The 26,388-nt window shown below is 44.4% G+C and overlaps 1 protein-coding gene across 1 annotated transcript; it reads left to right on the forward strand.

Annotated features, from left to right (window-relative positions):
- The first annotated feature begins 19,960 nt into the window (after positions 1-19,960).
- On the forward strand, positions 19,961-21,997 carry LOC121857242 (whey acidic protein-like). Its single transcript, XM_042353220.1, has 2 exons — positions 19,961-20,145; positions 21,446-21,997. Exons 1-2 carry the CDS (start codon positions 19,997-19,999, stop codon positions 21,588-21,590), a joined length of 294 nt encoding a protein of 97 aa, XP_042209154.1. The 5' UTR covers positions 19,961-19,996; the 3' UTR covers positions 21,591-21,997.
- The last annotated feature ends 4,391 nt before the right edge of the window (positions 21,998-26,388 follow it).

Below are 26,388 nucleotides of genomic sequence, written 5' to 3' on the forward strand. Positions count from 1 at the left end.
CTCCACCATCACTGTCTACTACTACACAACCATCACACCATTACACACAAAACACCATCACTAACCACTGCCACTACACAACCATCACCATCACTGTCCACTCACTACACAACCACCACCACCACTGCCCACTACTACACAACCATCACCACCACTGTCCACTTACCACAACAACCATCACCACACCAGCATTTCACTACACAACCATCACCACCACCGTCCACTACTACACAACCATCACCATCACTGTCCACTACTACACAACCAGCACCATCACCTACTACTACACAACCATCACCATCACTGTCCACTACTACACAACCATCACCACCACCGTCTACTACTACACAACCATCACCATCACTGTTTACTACTACACAACCACCACTCACCACTGTTCACTACTAAACAACCACACCACCACTGTCTACTACTACACAACCACCACCGCCACTGTTCCACACACACAACCATCACCACCACTGCCCACTACTACACAACCACCACCATCACTGCCATTACTACACAACCATCACCGCCAACTGCCCACTACTACACAACCATCACCTTCACTGCCCAATACCACACAACCATCACCACCACTGCTCCACTACTACACAACCACCACCATCACTGCTTTACTACCACACAACCACCACCACCACTGTTTACTACAACCATCACCACCATGTTCACTACACACAACACCACCACTGCCTACTACTACACAACCACACCATCACTGTTTACTACTACACAACACACCACCACTGTCCACTACCATAATAACCATCACCACCCACTGTCTACTACTACACAACCACCACCATCACTGTTTACTACTACACAACCACCACCACCACTGTCCACTACTACACAACCATCACCACCACTGTCCACTACTACACAACCACCACCATCAACTGCTCACTACTACACAAATTCACCACCACCACTGTCCACTACTACACAACCACATCACCACCACTGTCTACTACTATACAACTCACACCGCTAACTGCCCACATACACAACCACACTGTCCACTACCACAACCATCACCACCCACTGCTCCACTACTAATAACCACCCACCATCACTGCTCACTACTTCACCACATCAACCACCACCGCCACCGTCCACTACTACACAAACACCACCACCACCACTGTCTACTACTACAAAAACCATCACCATCACTGTCTACTACTACACAACCACCACCATCACTGTTTACTACTACACAACCCACTCACCATCACTTCGTCCACTATTACATTAACTAATCACCACATCACTGTTCACTACTACATTAAACCAACACCACCACTGTCCACTACTACAACCATCACCACCCACCCACTACTACACAACCACCACCATCACTGTCCACTCACTACACAACCATCACCACCACTGCCTTCTACTACACAACCATCACCACCACCACCGCTCCACTACCACAACCATCACCACCAATTGCCACTACTACACAACCACCACCATCACTGTCCACTACTACAACCATCACCACCACTGTCTACCACTACACAACCATCACCACCACTGACACACAATTAATAACAACCATCACCATCACTGTCCACTACTACACAACCATCACCACCCACTGCTCCACTACTAACAACCAACCACCACCGTCTACTACTAATAAACCACATCACCACCTCACTGTCCACTTTCACTAACAACCACCACCATCACTGTTTACCACTACAATACCACCTCACCATCACCGTCCACTACTGTCAACCATCACCACCACTGTCCACTACTACACAACCACCACCATCACTGCCCACTACTACACAACCACCACCATCACTGTCCACCACTACACAACCATCACCACCACCGTCTACCACCACACAACCATCACCACCACTGTCTAATACTACTACACAACCATCACCATCACTGTCCACTACCATAAAAAACCATCACTACCCACTGTCTACTCACTACACAACCACACCACCACCGTCCACTACCACAACCATCAACCAACTAACTACCCACATACACAACCAATCACTGTCTACTACTACCACAACCATCACCACTACTACCCACCACCACACAACCATCACCACCACCACCCACTACTACACAACCATCACCAACTGCCCACTACTACACAACCACCATCAACTGTCCACTCACTACACAACCATCACCACCACTGTCCACTACCACAACAACCACCATCACTGCTTACTACTCACACAACCATCACCACCACTGCCCACTACTACAACCATCACCACACTGTCCACTACTACACAACCAGCACCACAACTGCCCACCACTACACAACCATCACCACCACACTATACATTACACAACACAAAAAACCACAAAAAACCACAAAAACCCACACACAACACCCACCCACCCCAACACAAAACCACCACCCACCCACCACCCAAATACACAACCACCACCCACCATCACTACTTCACTACACAACCACCACCACCACTGTCCACTACTACAACCACCACCACCACTGTCTACTACACACACAACCACCAACACCATCACTACTTAATAAACTACACAACCACCACTACACAACCAAAATCAATCACAATGTCTACTACTAAACAACCACCACCATCACTGTCCACTACTACAACAACCATCACCACCACTGTCTACTACTACACCAACCACCACCACCCACTGAACCACTACCACAACAACCATCAATTTCACCACCGTCTACTACACAACCACAACCACACCAAACAACCACACCACCACCACCGTCCACTCACACAAAACCATCACCATCAATTGCTTACTACTACACAACCATCACCACCAACCCACACCAACAACCACACCACACCCACCAACACACACAAAACACACACACAACCACACCACCACCAACCATAATAAACAACACCACCACTGTCTACTACACAACCATCACCACCACTGTCTACTACCACAACCACTCCCACCATCAACCCACTACTACACAACCATCACCACCACTGTCCACCACTACACAACCACCACCCATCACTGTCTACTACTACACAACCATCACCATCACTGTTTACTACTACACAACCATCACCACCAATTGTCCACTACTACACAACCATCACCATCACTGTCCACTCACACCACAACCATCACCATCACTGTCTACTACTACACAACCATCACCACCACTGTCTACTACTACAAACAACCATGTTTACCACATAACAACCACCACCACCACTGTTCACACTTCACAATAACCACAATTCCACCAAAACCATCACCATCAATTGTCCACTACTACACAACCATCACCACACCGCTACACCACCACACAACCAACACCACCACCGCCCACTACTACAACCACCACCACTGTTCATTTCACTACACAACCACCCGCCACCACCACCACTACTAACAACCATCACCACCACTACCCACTACCAACCATCACCGCTAATCAAAAAAACACCACTGTCACTACTAATAACCACCACCACACTGTTCACCAAACAACCACCACCCACCCACAACACAAAACCATCACCTTTCACCTCCACACACACAACCATCACCACCTAACTGCCCACTACTACACAACCACCTCACCATCACTGTCTACTACTACACAACCATCACCACCACCGATTAACTAATTACACAACCATCACCACCACTGTCTACCACTACTACACAACCATCACCACCAACTGCTCCACTACTACACAACCATCACCATCACTGTTAATTACTACACAACCATAAAAACCACCACTATTACACAACCACAAATCAACCCACTACTACACAACCACCACCATCACTGTCTACCACATAATAACCACCACCACCAACCACTGTTCACACACACAACCATCACCACCACCTGCCCACCACTACACAACCATCACCACCACTGCTACTCACACAACCACCACCCACCACTGTCCCAATAATAACCACACCACCACTGCCCACTACACACAACCATCACCGCCACTGCCCACTACACAACCATCACCGCTAACTGTCTACCACTACACAAACACCACCACTGCTCCACTACTTTCACAAACCATAAATCACTGTTCACATTACAACCACCACCACTACCACTGTCTACTATTTAACCACCACCCACTCACCACCTTCATACACACAACCACCAATTGCCCATTACTACAAACCACCCACCACCACTGTTTATTTCACTACACAACCATCCACCACTGTCCACCACTACACAACCACCACCACCACTGTTCAACTTCACAATAAACTACCCACCACAATTGTCCACTACTACACAACCATCACCACCACCGCTCCAATTACTTCAACACAACCATCAATTCCACCACTGTTTATTTCACACAACCACCACCCACTGTCCACTCACTACACAAACCACCACCACCACTGTCTTCACACACAACCATCACCACTCAATTGCCCACACATACAACGACACCACCACTTGCCATAATAACCACCACCCACCACTGTCCACTACACAACCACCACCACTGTTCACTACTACACAACCATCACCACCACTGCCCACTACTACACAACCACTCCACCACCACTGTTTACTACAACAACCACCACCATCACTGTCCACTCACACAACCATCACCCACCACTGCCCACCACTACACAACCATCACCACCACCGTTCACCACTACACAAACCATCACCACCACTGTCTACTACTACACAACCATCACCACCAACTGCCCACTACTACACAACCATCACCACCGCTCCACTACTTCACAACCAATTCACCACCATCTACTTACATAACTACCACCATCAACACACAACCATCACCATCACTGTCCACTACTACACAACCACACTAATTCACTGTCCACTACACAACAACACCATCAATTCCCACTACCACAATAAACCACCACCACTGTCTACTCACTACACAAACCACCACCACACTTTCACTACTACACAACCACACCACCACTGTCTACTACTACCACATCACCACAACTGTCCACTACCACACAAACTCCATCACCACCACTGTCTACTACTACACAACACACACCACCCTCACTGTCCATTCACCAACAAACCACCACCCACTGCCCCACTTCACAACAACCATCACCACCACTGTCCACTACTACACAACCACCAACAATTGTCTACTACTACACAACCATCACCACCAATTGCCCACTACTACCACAACCACCACCATCACTGTTTACTAATTACACAACCACACCACCACTGTCCACTACTACACAACCATCACCACCACCACCCACTACCACACAACCATCACCACCACCGTCTACTCACCACACAACCACCACCACTTTGCTTTAATTACCACACAACCATCACCACCACTGTTCACAAAACCCACCACACACTATACAAACACCACATCCCATTACTACACAACCACCACCACTGTCTACTACTACACAACCATCACCACCCACTGTCTACTCACTCACAAAACCACACCATCACGCATTACTACAATAACCACCATCACCAATGCCACTCACTACACAACCACATCACCCAACTGCCTTACTACTAAAACCACCACCACTGTCTACCACTACACAACCACCATCAACCACAAACCATCACCCACTCACCACCACACAACCATCACCACCAACTGTCCACTACTACACAACCATCAACACACAACTGTCTACTACTACACAACCACTCACCACCACCATGTCTATTACTACACAACCATCACCACCACTGTCCACTACTACACAACACACCAACACTGCCCACTACTACACAACCACCACCATCACTGTCTACTACCACACAACCATCACCACCACTGTCTACCACTACACAACCATCACCATCACTGCCCACTACTACACAACCACCACCACCACTGTTCACTACTACACAACCATCACCATCACCGTTTACTACTACACAACCACCATCACCATCACTGTCCACTACTACACAACCACTCCACCACCACTGTCCACTACTACACAACCATCACCACCACTGTTTCACACACACAAACCACCACCCACCACTGTCTACCACTACACAACCACATCACCACCACTGTCCACTACTACACAACCATCACCATCACTGTTTACTTCACACAAACCATCACCACCACTGTCTACTACACAAACCATCACCACCACTGTCTACCACACACAACCATCACCACCACTGTCTACTTCACACAACCATCACCACCACTGTCTACCACCACACAAATCCATCACCACCACTGTTCACCACTCACACAACCACCACCACACCACTGTCTACCACACAAACCATCACCTCACCACTGTCTACTACTACACAAACCACATCACCACCACTGTCTACTCACTACACAACCATCACCACCACTGTCTACTACTACACAACCACTCAACCATCACTGTCTACTACTACACAACCACCACCATCACTGTTTACTACTACACAACCATCACCACCACTGTCTACTTCACTCACACAACCACCACCACTCACTGTCCACTACTACACAACCATCACCACCACTGTCCACCTACACAACCATCACCACCACTTCTCACTACTTCACACAACCATCACCACACTGTCCCATCACCATCACTGTCCACTACTACACAACCATCACCACCACTGTCTACTACTACACAACCACTCACCATCACTGTCTACTACTACACAAATCCACCACCACCACTGTCCACTACTACACAACCACCACCACCACTGCTTACTACTACACAACCACCATCACTGTCCACTACTACACAACCATCACCACCACTGTCTACTTCACACACAACCATCACCACCACTGTCTACTACTACACAAATCCACCACCATCACTGTCTACTACTACACAAACCACTCACCACCACTGTCTACTACTACACAAATCCACCACCCATCACTGTTTACTACACAACCCACCACCATCACACACTTACTACTACACAAATCCATCACCACCACTGTCCACTACCACACAACCATCACCACCCACTGCCCACTTCACTCACACAACCATCACTCACCACCACTGCTCACTACTACACAAAATCCATCACCACCATTGCTTCTACTACTACACAACCATCACTCACCACCTGTTTACTACCACACAACCATCACCACCACTGTCTACTACTACACAAACCATCACCACCACTGTCTACTACTACACAACCATCACCATCACTGTTCACTACTACACAACCACATCACCACCACTGTCTACTCACACACACAACCATCACCACCACTGTCCACTACTACACAACCATCACCTCACCACTGTCTACTTCACTACACAACCATCACCACCCCACTGTCTACTCACTACACAACCACCACCCACTGTCCACTCACTCACACAACCATCACCACCACTGTCCACTACTACACAAACCATCACCACCACTGTTTACTACCACACACAACCATCACCACCACTGTTCACTACTCACACAACCACCACCACCACTGTTCAACCACACAACCATCACCACCACACTGTCCACTACCACACAACCATCACCACTCACCGTTCACTACTCACACAACCATCACCACCACTGTCTACTACTACACAACCACTCACACCATCACTGTCTACTACTACACAACCATCACCACCACTGTCCACCACTACACAACCATCACCACCACTGTCTACTACTACACAAACCACCACCATCACTGTTTACCACACAAACCACTCACCACCACTGTCCACTACTACACAACCATCACCACCACTGTCTACTACTACACAACCACATCACCACCACCGTCTACTCACTACACAAACCATCACCACCACTGTTTACTACTACACAACCATCACCACTCACTGTCCACTACCACACCAAACCATCACTCACCACTGTCTACTACCACACAACCACATCACCACCACTGTTCACTACTCACACAAACCACCACCATCACTGGTTTCACTACCACACAACCATCACCACCACTGTCCACTTACTACACAACCATCACCACCACTGTCTACTACTACACAACCACCACCATCACTGTTTCCACTACAACCATCACCCATCACTGTCCACTACTACACCAAACCATCACCCACCACTGTCCACTACTACACAACCATCACCACCTCACTGTCTACTACTACACAAACCACCACCATCACTGTCCACTACTACACAACCATCACCACCCACTGTCTACTACTACACAACCATCACCACACTGTTTCACTTACCACACAAACCATCACCACCACTGTCCACTACTACACAACCATCACCACCACTGTTCACTACTACACAACCATCACCTCACTGTCTACTACCACACAACCATCACCACCACTGTCTACTACCACACAACCACCACCATCACTGTCTCACTACTACACAAACCATCATCACCACTGTCTACTCACTACACAACCACCACCATCACTGTTTCTACCACCACACAACCATCACCATCACTGTCTACTACCACACAACCATCACCATCACCTGTCTACCACACAACCATCACCACCACTGTCTACTACTACACAACCATCACCACCACTGTCTACTACTCCACACAACCACCACCATCACTGTTTACTACACAAACCATCACCACCACTGTCTACTACTCACACAACCATCACCACCACCGTTCACCACTACACAACCATCACCACCACTGTTCACTACCACACAACCATCACCACCACTGTCTACTACTACACAACCACCACCATCACTGTTTACTCACTACACAACCATCACCACCACTGTCCACTACTACACAACCATCACCACCACCGTCCACTACTACACAACAACCATCACCACCGTCTACTTCACCACACAACCATCACCACCACTGTCCACTACTACACAACCACATCACCATCACTGTTTACTACTACACAAACCATCACCACCACTGTCTACTACTACACAAACCATCACCACCACTGTCTACTACTACACAACCATCACCACCCACTGTCTACTACCACACAACCACCACCATCACTGTTTACTACTACACAACCATCACCACAACTGTCCACTACTACCAAACCATCACCACCCACTGTCTACTACTTCACACAACCACACCACCACTGTCTACTACTACACAACCATCACCACCACTGTCCACTTCACACACAACCATCACCACCACTGTTTACTACTACACAACCATCACTCACCACTGTCTACTACTACACAAACCATCACCATCACTGTCTACTACTACACACAACCATCACCACTCACGTCTACTACCACACAACCATCACCACCACTGTCCACTACTCACACAACCACCACCATCACTGTTCTACTACTCACACAAACCATCACCATCACTGTCCACTCACTACACAAACCCATCACCACCACTGTCTACTACTACACAACCACCACCTCCCTGTCCACTACTACACAACCATCATCACCACTGTCTACTTTACTACACAACCATCACCACACCACTGTTTACTACTCACACAACCACCACCACCACTGTCTACTACTACACAAACCATCACCATCACTGTTTACTACTACACAACCATCACCAACCACTGTCCACTACTACCAACCACCACCATCACTGTCCACTACTACACAACCATCACCACCACTGTCTACTAACACACAAACCATCACTCACCACACTGTCCACTCACTACACAACCATCACTCACCCACTGCCCAGCCACTACACAACCATCACCACTCACTGTTTACCACACACACAAACCACCACCACCACTGTCCACCACCACACCAACCATCACCACCACCGTCTACTACCACACAACCATCACCATCACTGTCTCACTTCACTACACAACCATCACCACCACCGTCTCACTTCACACAACCACCATCATCACTGTCTACTACTACACACAAACCACCACCATCACTGTCTACTACTACACAAACCACCACCATCACTGTTCACTCACACACAAATCCATCACCACCACTGTTCTCACTACCACACAAACCACCACCATCACTGTCTACCACTACACAACCACCACCATCACTGTTCACCACTCACACAACCATCACCATCACTGTCCACTACTACACAACCATCACCATCACTGCTCCACTACACAACCATCACCACCACCGTCTACTACTACACAACCACTCACCATCACTGTTTACTACTACACAACCATCACCATCACTGGTTCACTTCACACACAACCATCACCACCACCACTGTCTACTACTACACAAACCATCACCACCACTGTTCACTACTACACAACCACCACCATCAATGTCTACTACTACACAACCATCACCATCACCACTGTCCACTACTACACAACCATCACCACCACCGTCTACTACTCACACAACCACCACAATCACTGTCTACCACTACAACCACCACCACTCACTGTCCACTACTACACAACCATCACCATCACTGTCTACTACACAACCACACATCACCACCACTGTTTCACTTTCACACACACAACCCACTCCACCATCACTGTCTACTACTCACACAACCATCACCACCACTGTCTACCACACACAAACCATCACCACCACTGTCTACACTACACAAATCCATCACCACCACTGTCTACTACTACACAACCATCACCACTCACTGTCTACCACTACACAACCATCACCACCACTCATACTTCTACTTCTACACAACCATCACCACCACTGTCTACTCACTACACAACCATCACCACCACTGTCACTACACTACACAAACCATCACCACCACTGTCTACCACTACACAAACCATCACCACCACTGTCTACCACTACACAACCATCACCATCACTGTTCACTACCACACAAACCACTCACCACCACTGTCCACCACTTCACACAAACCACCACCACTGTTTACTACTACACAACCACACCACCACCACTTGTCTATTACTACACAAACCACCACCACCACTTTCTACACTACACAAACCATCACCACTCACTGTCTACTACTACACAACCATCACATCACTGTCTACTACTACACAACCATCACCATCACCAGTTCACTACTACACAACCACCACCACCACTGTCTACTACTACACAAACCATCACCATCACTGTCCCCAACCACACAAACCATCACCACCACTGCTTACCACTACACAAATCCATCACCACTCACTGTCTACTACTACACAAACCATCACCACTCACTGTCTACTACTACACAAACCACCACCACCACTGTCTACCACTACACAACCATCACCACCACCGTCTACTACTACACAACCATCACCACCACTGTTCACTACTACACAAACCATCACCATCACTGTCTACTACTACACAAACCATCACCACCACTTTCACACACACAACCATCACCATCACTGTCTACTACTACAGACCACCACCACACTGTCTACTACTACACAACCACCACCCCACCATCACTGTCTACTACCAACAACCATCACCACCACCGTTCACTACTACACAACCATCACCACCACTGTCTACTACTACACAACCATCACCATCACTGTCTACTACTACACAACCACCACCATCACTGTTCAATTCCACACAACCACATCACCATCACTGGCTCCACTACTACACAACCACCACCACCACTGTTTACTACTACACAACCATCACCACACCACTGTCTAACCACTACACAAACCACATCACCATCACTGTCTACCACACAACCATCACCATCACTGTCTACCACTACACAACCATCACCACTGTTCACCACCACACAACATCACCATCACTGTTTACTACTACACAACCATCACCATCACTGTCTACTTTCACACAACCATCATCACCACCACTTCTACTACTACACAACCATCACCATCACTGTCTACTACTACAATAACCAATCATCACCACCACTGTCTACTACTACACAACCATCACCACCACTGTCTACTACTACACAACCATCACCACCACTGTCCGCTCACTACACAACCATCACCACCACTGTCTACTACTACACAAACCACCACCACCACTGTCTTACTACTACTACACAACCATCACCACCACTGTCTACTACTACACAACCATCACCACCACTGTCTACTACCACACAACCACATCACCATCACTGTCTACTACTACACAACCATCACCACCACTGTCTACTACTACACAACCATCACCACCACTGTCTACTACCACACAACCATCACCATCACCGTTCACTTACACAACCATCACCACCACTGTCTACTACTTTCACACAACCATCACCACCACTATCCACTACTATTACACAACCACACCCACTGTCTACTAATACAACAACCATCACCACCACTGTCTACTACTACACAACCATCACCATCACTGTCTAACACAACCATCACCACCACTGTTCCATTACTACACAACCATCACCACTGTCTACTAATACAACCATCACCACCACTGTTCATCACTTCACACAACCATCACCACCACTGTCTACTACTACACAACCATCACCATCACTGTTCATCACACAACCATCACCATCACCGTCTACTACCACACAACCATCACCACCACTTCATACTACACAACCATCACCATCACTGTTTACTACTACACAACCATCACCACCACTGTCTACTACTACACAACCATCACCATCACTGTCTACTACCACACAACCATCACTCATCACTGTTCACCACTACACAAACCATCACCACCACTGTCTACTACTACACAACCATCACCATCACTGTCTACTACTACACAACCATCACATCATATTCACTACTACACAACCATCACCACCACTGCTCCACATTACACAACCATCACCACCACTGTCTACTACTACAACCATCACCACCACTGTCTACTACTACACAACCATCACCACCACTGTCTACTACTACACAACCATCACCACATCACTGTCCACCACACAACCATCACCACCACTGTCCACTAACACACAACCACCACCATCACTGTCTACTACTACACAAACCATCACCACCACTTCTGCCACTACACAACCATCACCACCACTGTCTACCACTACACAACCATCACCACCACTGTCTACTACTACAACAACCATCACCACCACTGTCTACTAAACAACCATCACCACCACTTGCCTCCCTACTACACAACCACATCACTCACCACTGTTCACTACTACACAACCATCACCACCACTGTTCACTACACAACAACCACAACCGCCACTGTCTACCAGTACAAAAACCACCACCACCACTGTCTACCACTACACAACCACCACCACCACTGTCTACCACTTACATCCATCATCACCACTGTCCACCACTACACAACCACCACCACCACTGTCTATCACTACTACACAACCACCACCGCCACTGTCTACCACTACAACAATCACCACCCATCACTGTCTACTACTACACAACCATCACCGCCACTGTCTACCACATCACACCATCACCACTGCCACCACTGCCTACCACTACAACAACCACCACCACTGTCTACTACTACACAACCACCACCATCACTGTCTACTACTACACAACCACCACCACCGCCACTGTCTACCACTACACACAACCACTCAATTCCACTGTGTACCACTACACAACCATCACCATCACTGTAACACTACACAAACCATGACCACCACCACCACTGTTTACCACTACACAAACCACTACCACCATTGTTTATGACTACACAACCACCACCACCACTGCATACCACTAAACAACCACCACCCCACTGTGTGTACCACTACACAACCATCACCATTGCTGTAACACTACACAACCAACCACTGTTTACCACTACACAACCACCACCAACCTCCACTGTCTACAATTACACAACCCAGCACTACCACCACCAAAGTTTACCACTACACAACCACCACCACCACTCACCACCCACCACCACTGTCTACCACTACACAAAACCATCACAACCACTGTCTACCACAACAACACACAACCAATCAATTACCACCACCACTGATTACTACTACACAATCATCACCACCACTGTGCACCACTACACAACCCATCACCATCACTGTAACAATACACAACCCATGACTACCACCACCACCACGGTTTACCACCACACAAACCACCACCACCATTGTTTACCACTACACAACCACCACCACCACTACCACCTCCACCACCACTGTCTACCACTACACAACCATCACAACCACTGTCTACCACAACACAACCACCACTACCACCACCACTGATTACTACACAACAATCATCACCACCATTGTGTACCACTACACAACCATCACCATCACTGTAACAATACACAACCATGACCACCACCACCACCACGGTTTTCCACTACCACTACCAACCACTACCACCATTGTTTACCACTACAACCACCACCACCACTGCCTAGCACTAAGCAACCACCACCACCACCTATCCACCACACAACCATCACCATCACTGTAACACTACACAACCATGACCACCACCACCACTGTTTACCACTACACAACCACCACCACCACTACTACCACTAATAAACACTCCACCACAACTGTACCACTACAACCATCACCATCACTGCAACACTACACAAACCAATACACAACCACCACTGCTTACTACCACACAACCATCACCACCATCACCCCTGTTTACCACTACATAACCACCACCACCACCACTGTTTACCACCACACAACCACCAACAACTACACCACCTCCACCACCACTGTTCACCACTACACAACCACCACCACCACTACCACCTCCACCACCACTGTCTACCACTACACAACCATCACCACCTCTGTCTACCACTACACAACCATCACCACCACTGTTTACCACTACACAACCACCACCACCTCCACTGTCTACCATTACATAACCAGCACTACCACCACCACTGTTTACCACTACACAACCTCCACCAAAACTACCACCTCCACCACTAATGTCTACCACTACACAACCACCTCCACTGATTACCACTACCACCTCCACCACCACTGTCTACCACTACACAAACATCACCACCACTGCCTACCTCTACGCAGCCACCACACCATTGTCTACCACTACACAACCACCACCACTCTCTACCACTACTCAACCACCATCACTCTCTACCTCCACGCAACGAACACTACCACTGTCTGCCACTACACAACAACAACCACTGTCTACCACTACGCAACCACCACCACTGTCTGCCACTACACAACAACCACTACTGGCTACCACTACACAACCACCACCACCACTGTCTACCACTACACAACCACCACCACTATCTGCCACTACACAACAACCACTACTGGCTACCACTACACAACCACTACCACCACTGTCTACCGCTACACCACCACCACCACCACTGTCTACCACTACACAACCACCACCACTGTCTGCCACTACACATCAACCACTACTGGCTACCACTACACAACCACTACCACCACTGTCTACCACTACACAACCACTACCACCACTGTCTACCACTACACCACCACCACCACCACTGTCTACCACTACACAACAACCACTACTGGCTACCACTCCACAACCACCACCACCACTGTCTACCACTACACAACCATTACCACTGTCTACCTCCACACAACGCCCACCACTACTGTCTGTCACTGCACGACGATCACTACTACTGTCAACTCATATCGAATGAGCATTAGCTCATGCCTCTAGCTATGACATGTTACCAACTAGGAATAAGGAACTCCTTCATGCGAAGTCTGTAGAGAGAGGTATTCTCATTAACTTTACGCTGAGCAAACAGCACGATGAGTGTGATGTTTCATATAACGAGCGGGAGCTTGACGCTTCCCTCGCCAGGGGTAGGTGTACTGCCCTGCTGAGGATTGAGTTACCTACAATATCGTAACACTACTAAGGCGTGTGCCGGGCAATCCATTATTGCCACTAAACTATATAATTCATCCCGAAGTCCAAATACCCACATTATGGACCAAAACTATTGTGGCACCGATACCGAAGCCGGGACAGTACAATATCACTCTCCAGCTGCCTGTCTAAAACCCTTGAGATGATGGTTCTTGGTAGACTCTTATACAGAAGCAGAGAACACCTGTCACCTAAAGTAAATGACTTCACCCGTGGTAAAAGTGTTCACAATTGCATTACCACATTCCTAACTGTGCATGGTGATGCAACACTTAGATCCACCAAATTTGCCTTATAGGCTGCATTTGATATTACCAATAGGCAACTTATATTGTACGAACTAGCCGAAATGGACACAGGTATCATCTGTTAAGTGGTTACCTCCCCAACAGAAGGGCTGTTGCACTGTTTCAGGTTTACAAAATGTTCTAATGCCCAGCAATATCACAATCAGTTTTGCTGATGATATTCTTTAACATAGTAAGACTAAAATGCAAACTACCCTGAACCATGTACACCTCAGCCTGTGAGAACCTCGGTATTATGATCGCCACCAATCAAGCTGCTAACAGAAAACCGGCCCCGTCGAATTTTAATCAACATAATTGACTATGTCTCTTCTTTTAAATTTCTTGGTGTCCTCATCTCTTGTGCAGTACCTTATATATCTGCCATAACAACAGCTAACCTGCCAATGTACTAACAGACTGAAACCCCTTAGAAGTGCAATGAGGTACAGCCCACATTATGGTGCTAATATTAGAATTGTTAAAACAATATACCTAGGATATGTAAGATCTCTGAGAGATTACCACTCACCAGCGCTGATCTTTCATGACGGGAAAGGCATTGACAAACTCGAAAAAAATACAAAATAATGCCTTCACAATTATCCTAGGCTGTCTCATGAGGACTAAAGTACTTAATATGAGGAATGAACTAAGTGTACCCACTGTCAACCTCATTATAGCCCTGAGGCTTTTGCGTGGTGTTCCTGACAACACTGTTCCCTTAGAATTGCTAGAATACAGTATATGAGTCATGAGATCTAAACTACAGCTTCACACATGAAGATGTTAGGACTAGACTAGCACCCAGGGGGACAGTTCCCTTCGATATCACAATACCGACATACCCATCTAAACGATTAATTACGCAAAGTCTCTCAGCCGTTTTCTCTGTCGTTCGGAGGTTAGGTGAACACGTTCGGGAGCTAGATCCCGGCTGGGAAAACGGCTGTTTATCTCCAACACGCTGTCAAGGTGAGAGCTCTTGAACACATACACACTCTACAGACTGATGATAAACATCACACAGACCATCTACACTGATGGATCTCTTAACACTGCCTGTGGGAGGGCTGGAAGTGCTATCGTTGTGACTCAACCTGACGGTAATACAAATGAGAAACGAGTTAATATTAACAACTGGGCATCCACTCTACAAATTGACTTAGTTACCATACTCACAGCCATTAAATTTGTTGAAACCATTGTCGCTCACAGTCTCATCATTCCTGATTCTCTATCCTCACTACTTGCCCGTTACACCCTCAGCTTAAGTTGTCACGCGCTTGGCTCTGAAGCCAGACATAAATATGCGTATCTTGTTGACGAGGGTCTTGCGTCTTACAAAGACACTATTAAATATAATTTGTGATGAATTTAACGCAAGCGGAAAAGTGCAAACAAGCATTAATCAATCCATTGTTTACCATGATGAGATGTGTCAAGTAATACATGTATATGGAACAAGTAATAAGATCACTATATTACACATTGTTGTAACCGCTAGACTAAGATTAATATATAAATACCACTGGTAGTATGTCCCTCAAGTAGATGTGAAAAAAAAGGAGAAATGTGCGGCCAGGTAACTATAAAACACTCGAACACTGCGTCCTTGATTATGTGAATCTAGAAGACAGTGGCGAGGGTCACTCATCCGAGCCCTTCAGGAACACGACCTCCTGCCTGATATTGTTGTCACCCCTGCTGTTGGTTCGTCTCCTTCTCCCTAGCTGGATTTTCAACCTGAAGTGATTGCCCTCGGTGGACCGCTCCCGAAATCCCACGTGAACACTGTTATTCTCTGCAAATACCACATCTCTAGGATCGCCCACTGGTCCCCAGGTAGGGTCGTCTTCTACACTGATGGTTCTGTTGACCCCGCTACAGGTAGGGCCGGGGCTGGTGTTTACATCTCCCGTCCTGATGCCCCTGAGCCTATCAAACTGTCTCTCAGAGTTTCTGACGGGGCATCCTCCACTCAGGCTGAACTAATAGCCCTCCTTGCTGCCCTTCTCGCCGAGGAAGAAGCAGATGGTTTCTGCCCCTTGCTTGTCTGCTGCGATTCCAGGTCTGCTCTCGACGGGATCGCATTTGGAACAAGGGAAAATAAGGACCTCATCCTCCTAATACGAGGGTTAACATCCATACTTCAGGATGCAGGCCGTCCTGTGACATTCCTATGGATACCCAGTCATGTCGGTATCTTGGGGAATGAGGCAGCAGATGGCCTTGCCAAGACTGGCTGCAACAAGGCCACACCTGACTACGTCGTTCCTGGAACACTTTTACAGCTTAGGACCCAAATTCGCCTCAAACAGAGAGAAGCTCGGGAAGCAGCCATTCCCCTGGACTCCCCGCCCACCTGGTACGATGTCCTCCGTAAACTTCCTGACCTCTCGTATGTCTATGGGAAAGGGTCGCGGAAAAGGGACGTGATTGCTGCCCGTATCATCATTGGGTATGACTTTGCTTGGGAGATTGGTATCCCCGCATCCCCTGAGCAACGCTCTTGTGCATTATGCAGAAGACCCGACAGCCGCACCCTTATCCACTACCTCCTAAGATGTCCCCACAAACAACGCTTCCGTGACGCCTGCTGGACCACCACTCCACGACCTCCTGACGGAGACACGATGATCCTCCCCATACTGGCCAGATATTATGTAAATAACTTTGATTATGTTTTAAATGAATATCCTTCCTTCCTTAGGCTTTAGTAAGCCCCTTTATAATATTTATACTGTATATACTTGTCACACTTGCCAGATGCTTCTGGTGTCATTGTACAGGGGTACCTAGTGACAGCACTAGGATCCCGCTTCGTCTATCAAGGAATAAACAATTGAAATTGAAATTGAATTGATTATGTGAAGATAGAACCTTTTACGGATAGGTCGAAGCACATTGTGTGTGAAATGGTACAACACTACAATATATCTCTAATAACATGATAGCTGACATAATAAGACTGTTCTTTAATTAAATATATGACTTCTTAACCGTAGTATGTCTTCCGGACCAGATTAGCATCAAGCATTTTAAAATGATAATTGAACACCCAAACGCTACCTGGGGAGGGGGGGTTAGGAGAGGTCACATTTGCTTACCGAAGGTTAGATTTGATTAAGTTATGATAGATTAGTTTATGTCAGATTAATATTAGGTTAGGTTAGATTAGTGTGTTTAATCATCAGGTGAAATAAGCTAATATGATCCTGTCTACTTTTTCTTCAAGATTTCTAAAATAATTAAAAATAATTAATACAATTTCTTTGATTTTCGTGATATATTTGTATGGAAATCTCCATTCATAATTTTCATAATCTGGATTTTGATGGAATCTTATAGTTGTATACCTATTAGTGTGTGCTAAGGAGGTCACCTAAAGATTAGCCCCCAGCTTATTTCACTGTAAGATTAACCAACTTATTATTCACCCACTGCTAACATAATACTATTACATAACATGACATAACCTTACTAACTTAACCTAACTTGAACCTAACTTAATGATGAACCTTCCCAACACGTATAACCTAACCTAACCTAACCTAAACACCAGGTAACGTTAAAATGGTTCACCAGAAGTGAGAAATGGTAATGAAGACCTCATTTTTTTCAGCCTTCACTTCATGTTAATATATAGAAAACATGGTGATGTGAGAACTTCCTCATGTTCCCCCCAAGATGTTCAAATGTTAATTCTAAAATTTACAGTCCAATGCCGCATGCTGTGTGCCCACCTCTCAACGACCACGGATACTTGTGTGGTGACTCGTGTGTGTCTAACTCGCAGTGTGGAAATGACAAGTACTGTTGTGAGGTCAACTGTGGCAAGACTTGCCTCACCAGAGTTCAGCAAACACAATCGTGAGTTTTTAAAAGTTTGTTTTTAAAGTTTTATTACAAGAATTTCGTGATTTAATCAGAATTATAAACAAATGGGAGCCGTCACGTACTTGTAAAATTCATCTCATTCCTACGTATATCAAAACGTTAATCATTGTCTATTTATTTAGGTTTATTAATGCTGATTAATACCCCAGCCTAAGCAAAGAATCCGACCGATGAGCAGATGGTGGCTTTGATCTCTGTCTTTGGTTGAATGAACTCTCAATTTACCATTGGTTTTATACCTACACTGTGTACATTGTCTTTATGCCTATAATGTGTACATTTTTAACTTGCACTGTCTATATCCAATGTTTGTATACCTCCACTCTCTATAATGCTTGTATACATACATTATATATTTACATTGTTTGTATACTTACAATGTCTATATACATTGTTTGTGAACAAATACCATTTATTTCCATTGTTTGTTTATACATTGTACCCGTATACCTGCATCATATAAATTTGCATGATATATATATATATATATATATATATATATATATATATATATATATATATATATATATATATATATATATATATATATATATATATATATATATATATATATATATATATATATATATATATATATATATATATATATATTTATTTATATATATATATATATATATATATATATATATATATATATATATATATATATATATATATATATATATATATATATATATATATATATATATATATATATATATATATATATATATATATATATATATATATATATATATATATATATATATATATATATATATATATATATATATATATATATATATATATATATATATATATAAGGGATTAGGACTATTATGTTAGGAAAGGTTAGGTCAGGTTTTCAAAGCTTTTGTTTTTAGCTCTGCATTTTCCTTCATCCTACAAGCCCTGCCCGGTTTAGAAGGATTCATTGCCGTTACTACAGTTGTGTTAAAGAGGCCATATCTCAATAACTTCATTAAATAAGCATTAACCCCCCAAAATAAATGTCATATTCGTTAAAATCACAACAAAACAAACAAGAAAACACTCTTATAGTAATAAAAATCCAGTTTGGCATAAAACGAATCTTTTCATAAGTTAGGTTAGGTTAAGTTACCTTTGGTTGAATTAGTTTAGGTTAAAAAATCATAGAAGCCTTCTCCATAGGCCTATGACTCTGTTCCAGAATTTCTTTTATAGTTACTGGATGTATCAACCTTCTAAGCCTCAAAGACTTCTCCAGTCTCATAAAAAGTCTTTCCCACAGCGCCTTCTGTCCTCCCAAAGACCGGTCCATTGCCTGCTTCGCCTTCATCCACGCTTGCAACAACGACGGAGAGTGTAACAGGGATGGTCGACGGGGCTACTGCTGTTTGGAACCTGCTTGTGGCCGGCGGTGTGTTCAGGTGTAGCATTTTTATGCACTCCCCCAGTATATCCACTCCCAGTCATTTATTATACGTATAATTTTCACTCTCCCAGTTATTATTATACGTAAATAATGCACACTCCCCTTGGATTATTTGCACTCCTCCAGTTATTATTATACGTATAATACACATTCCTTTTGAATGACTTGCTTTCCCTCACGGCTGGTGCTTATGCTTGAATTCTGTTGAACACAGCAAATAATATATACCATGCTGTGTGTCTTTGGGTGCTGTTTTATGAGTAAAATACATAATGAGTATGTGTATACATGTGGATTCATACACATATATGAAAAACATATATTAAACAGTATAAAAGAACTTTCTTCACCACCAATACTGATTCAAATACATTCACTGTAGAGGTACTAATAAACAGATTAACTTAATATCTATGTGCTTAATTATCCATTAATGATTAAGTTTATTGTCCTTACATAATAATAGTCAGCTCTTTTGTGCCAGGCTGTCGCTCTTTACTGCGCTTAAGGGATATAGGAAATGGTAACAACAACACCTGTTTCAAAACACCAAGTAAAGCCCCATCCACACAAGGCCTCATAGTGTTGCATTAGACCATTTTTGACGTTTTTTGTATTGCGGGTGGGCCGCAAGCACTGAGGCAGCCATCTCTGGCAAGAGGCATTTTTGGGGAGTGTTGCATGATATGATGCGCTTACTGCCTCACTGCAGCCACAGTAACCCAGTAGCCGCCTGGCTGTCGTCGCGAGAGGTTTTGTTACATTTGCTCCTGGTCATGGTCACCCAACTGGAGCCAAGATCAACCGAGCCCACCCGAATGTTGTCCTAGTGTAGCAGCCAGCAAACGGCCAGCCAACTAACAACCAGCACTACAACATAAGAGTACTAGGAAGGTTGTCATCGTTGTTCCAGACAAGCAAGCAACCTCTTCCTTAACAATCAAACCTCTCCAGTGCGCAAGAAAGGTCAGCCCCAGATTGATCGCCGCAAGAAAAGTCAGCCCCAGGTTGATCGCCACAAGAGAGGTCAGAACCCCAGGTTAATCACCGCAAGAAAGGTCAGCCCCCAGGATGATCGCCGCAAGACGTGTTACGTCATCCTTCTCAGAGTAGAACATCATCGACTTCAGACATCACCACCCTACGTCGAAACTCTACGGACTCCTCGGTCAGGTAGATCACGAACAATCATTATTTTACAGACTACACAAATGCAAGTGAACTTCAAGAAGTTTTCACACATAGTCAGTATAAAAATAAACTATATGCACAATAGCCTAAAAGCAAAACTAAACACACATTTATATAGAAAGAAAGGTCTTACATTAATCATATATACTTTTCATACTTTTTAACAATTTGAATAATAATTATAATTTTCTTTCTCTTCATTCCCATAACTCATTATAAATACTTTTGCATTACTCCTTGAGTGGGCAACTTAGTGTGTGTTATGCTGCAAGTGAAGTGATACATATCCCCATTTATGGACCCTCTTCCAAAATTTTGGGGTTTCAAACAGGAAATTAGTGACTCAGACTCAGCTAGTCAGTCAGCTACAAATTCACAGGAGCTAGTGGCAACTGATTGTGAAGAATTACCACAAATTAGTCTTTTCTTTACAGGTATTAGCCCACCAGGGCACAGTTCACTGACCCACATAGGGGACTGGAGGGCAAAATAATAATAATAATTATAATTAATAATAATAATAAAAATAATAATAATAGTAATAATAATAGTAATAGTAATAATAATAGTAATAGTAATAATAGTAGTAATAATAATAGTAATAATAATAATAATAATAATAATAATAGTAATAATAGTAGTAATAGTAATAGTAATAGCAATGATGATAATAATAATAATAATAATAATAATAATAATAATAATAATAATAATAATAATAATAATAATAATAATAATAATGATAATAATAATAATAATAATAATACTGTAGAGCCGTAAATAAATGTGAAAAAAAAGATCAATAGTGAGAAATAATTTTCATTATGTATGTTGTGTTGTCAATAGTAAGAGAAACAATTGAGACCCTGCAATTGTGTGTAAATTAGGCAGAAAGTCAGATCAGTAACCTGAAAATTGGTCACAGTTTTCGTGATGCCATATGGCAGCAGGGTCTACCATTAGACAACACATTATGCTTCCAATATCTTACCAGACTCCTTAACCAGCTGTGAAAATTTAAAAGAATTAGGTCAGTCCCCAGTAGGAACGGGTGAGGTCACAGGCGACACAACAATTGATCATGACTAATATATTCACTAGTATACTACATAAAGCACAAGAACAAAATACTGTATACCCTACAGAAAAATTAGGTCAAATAAGAATGAGCCAAGGTGGATGACCAAAAAACTTAAACATGACATAAGAATAAAGAAAGGAATTTATAAGAAATTAAAAGGAGGAGAAGAGCATCTCAGAAATAGGTATAATGAACTATCTAGGAATGTTAAGAAAAATGTACAGAAGGCAAAGATGGACTACGAAATCAGGATAGCAAGAGAATCCAAGGCGAATTCCAAGGGATTTTTCCAGGTATATTGGACAAAGGTCAAGAACAAAGTGGGGCCTTTAAAGTCAGAGAGAGGGGAAGTGATCGATTATACGAAGAAAATAAGCAAAGCATAAGCAGCTGCTTCTTATCAGTTTTCACAGAAGAAATTCACGAGGAAATGCCAGAGGTGGAACTGATATTTTGGGGAAATCGAGAAAGAAATTAAATAATATCACTATCAGAAAAGAGGATGTTCTTAAGAAGATAAATAAATTGATGAAGACAAATTCCCCAGGGCTAGATGAAATTTTCCCTCGAGTTTTGAAAGAGTGTAAGGAACAGATTAGCGGACCCCTCGTAAATTTATTTCAAATGTAGCCTCTATGAGTATGAATATAATGATTGTCTGGCTCAGCGACGAAGAGCGGATCAGGATAATAGATGATGTGATATCATACAGTATGATATCACATCATCTCAATTTATCACATTCAAATATGATATAGCAGAGAAAGCGATGATCGTAACACTACCTCCCACATGATAACCAAATCGGCACTGTGTGATCCACAGTGCTCCCCCCCGCTTGCCTCCAGGACATGCGCGCATGCGTGAGACAAAGCAAACGCCCGTTATTGGAACTGTCGAGTAAGACAGTTCCACATACAGGGATTTTTTTTTTTTCTCGGAATTAGAGGATGGCCATTGATATTACGTTTAAGGATTATTGATAATAGTTTTAAATGTCTTGTACAAGTATAAATAAATAAACATATATGATATATTATATTATATAATACATATATATCGGGTGAAATAGGGGGTGCTGCAGTTCCACAGTGCCTACCGACGAGCCGCCACTGGTGTAATGGGTGTTAATTTATGTTTGTTAGATGGTGGTGATATTTCTTCACATATATGTGTAAAGTGGATCTTGTTCTTCTATGTTAGCATGGAGGCTCTTGGGCCACCAGGTGTGTGTTACCCGTGCATGAGTTTATATACGGCTAACTGGCAACTCAGGCCTGTACGGTACAGCTGCCAGAAAGGCTAATCACGCAATGACAGAAATTACATTCAACTCAGTCGCTGTACATTTAACTATGAAAATCAATGCCATGGGTCAGGTGAATTTCTGACGTCAATTTTTATAATCTAATCAGAGATTGAGCTTGCCAGGAAAAAGTGAAATACACACGCGCAATTTCTAGACAAGGACCCTCTATAGCAGGGGTGGCCAACCTGTCGATCACAATCGACTGGTCGATTACATGGCAAAGTTAAACTTAATGATCCTGTAGTGGACGTCTCCCCTACAACTGCGTAGCCGCATGCCACCTGCTACGTCTTCCCTAGCAACCAAACGAGCGGCCCAGGGGGGGGCGTCACCAGATGCCACAGTATCCTAGCAACAGAGCCAAAAGACAGGCTACTTCCCGGGTTTTCCCACCATGACTCACGGCTGACTCACGGCTGCTGTGTATATAAGCTCTGTCTCTCCATTGAGATTCATTATGCTCTCGGTTCCTGAACACGCAACACCTCCTCCAAGCAAGCTCCTCGCTGTCCCGTTCTCATTCAACCTGGAGGCCAGCAACAGGCAACATCTTCTCTAACGAAGCTCCTGCACATCTACCTCCTTCAACACGCTAGCACCGAACGTGCCTACTGAGCAGCTCCTCACCACACGGCACCTCCAGCACCAGACTGTCTATCATATAACTTATATTATACAAGAAAACCACCTTAGAGTTTCCATCCATCCTGAGTGCTAGACAACATTATATCACGAAACCCTACAATCCATCCTTTTTAAGCTGCCATACAAAAATCCTCTTCAAATTTTACTCATAATCATCTGGATATTATATTTGTTTAGATTTTTTTCTGGGAATAGATTATCATTATGGATACATCAGAGCGATACATACAAAAAAAACTTCGACTGTGCCATGCTGTGTGTGGCGGAACCTGATTGGAAGTGTTCGCGTTCATATGGGCCGGTGCTGGCTGGTTCCTGGTGAGGAAACTGATCGGCGAGTTGTCATCAGTTGTAGGCTAAAACTATTCAGGCATTTGCGTTTATAAGTTTACAAATACACGTTAAACCTTGTATTAATGAATTTAGTAATGAAAAAGTCGACTCGATATTGATGAGTCTTGTCAAAAGTAAAGAGAGAGAGAATCATATTTGGCAACCTTGCCCAGCGAGCCTACACACTTGTCACCAACAATGCAGTGATTTTCAGCCATCTGCAATACTTGGAAGTGTGAG

Source organism: Homarus americanus, unplaced genomic scaffold (assembly GCF_018991925.1).
Source record: "Homarus americanus isolate GMGI-L3 unplaced genomic scaffold, GMGI_Hamer_2.0 scaffold20465, whole genome shotgun sequence".
NCBI lineage: Eukaryota > Metazoa > Arthropoda > Malacostraca > Decapoda > Nephropidae > Homarus > Homarus americanus.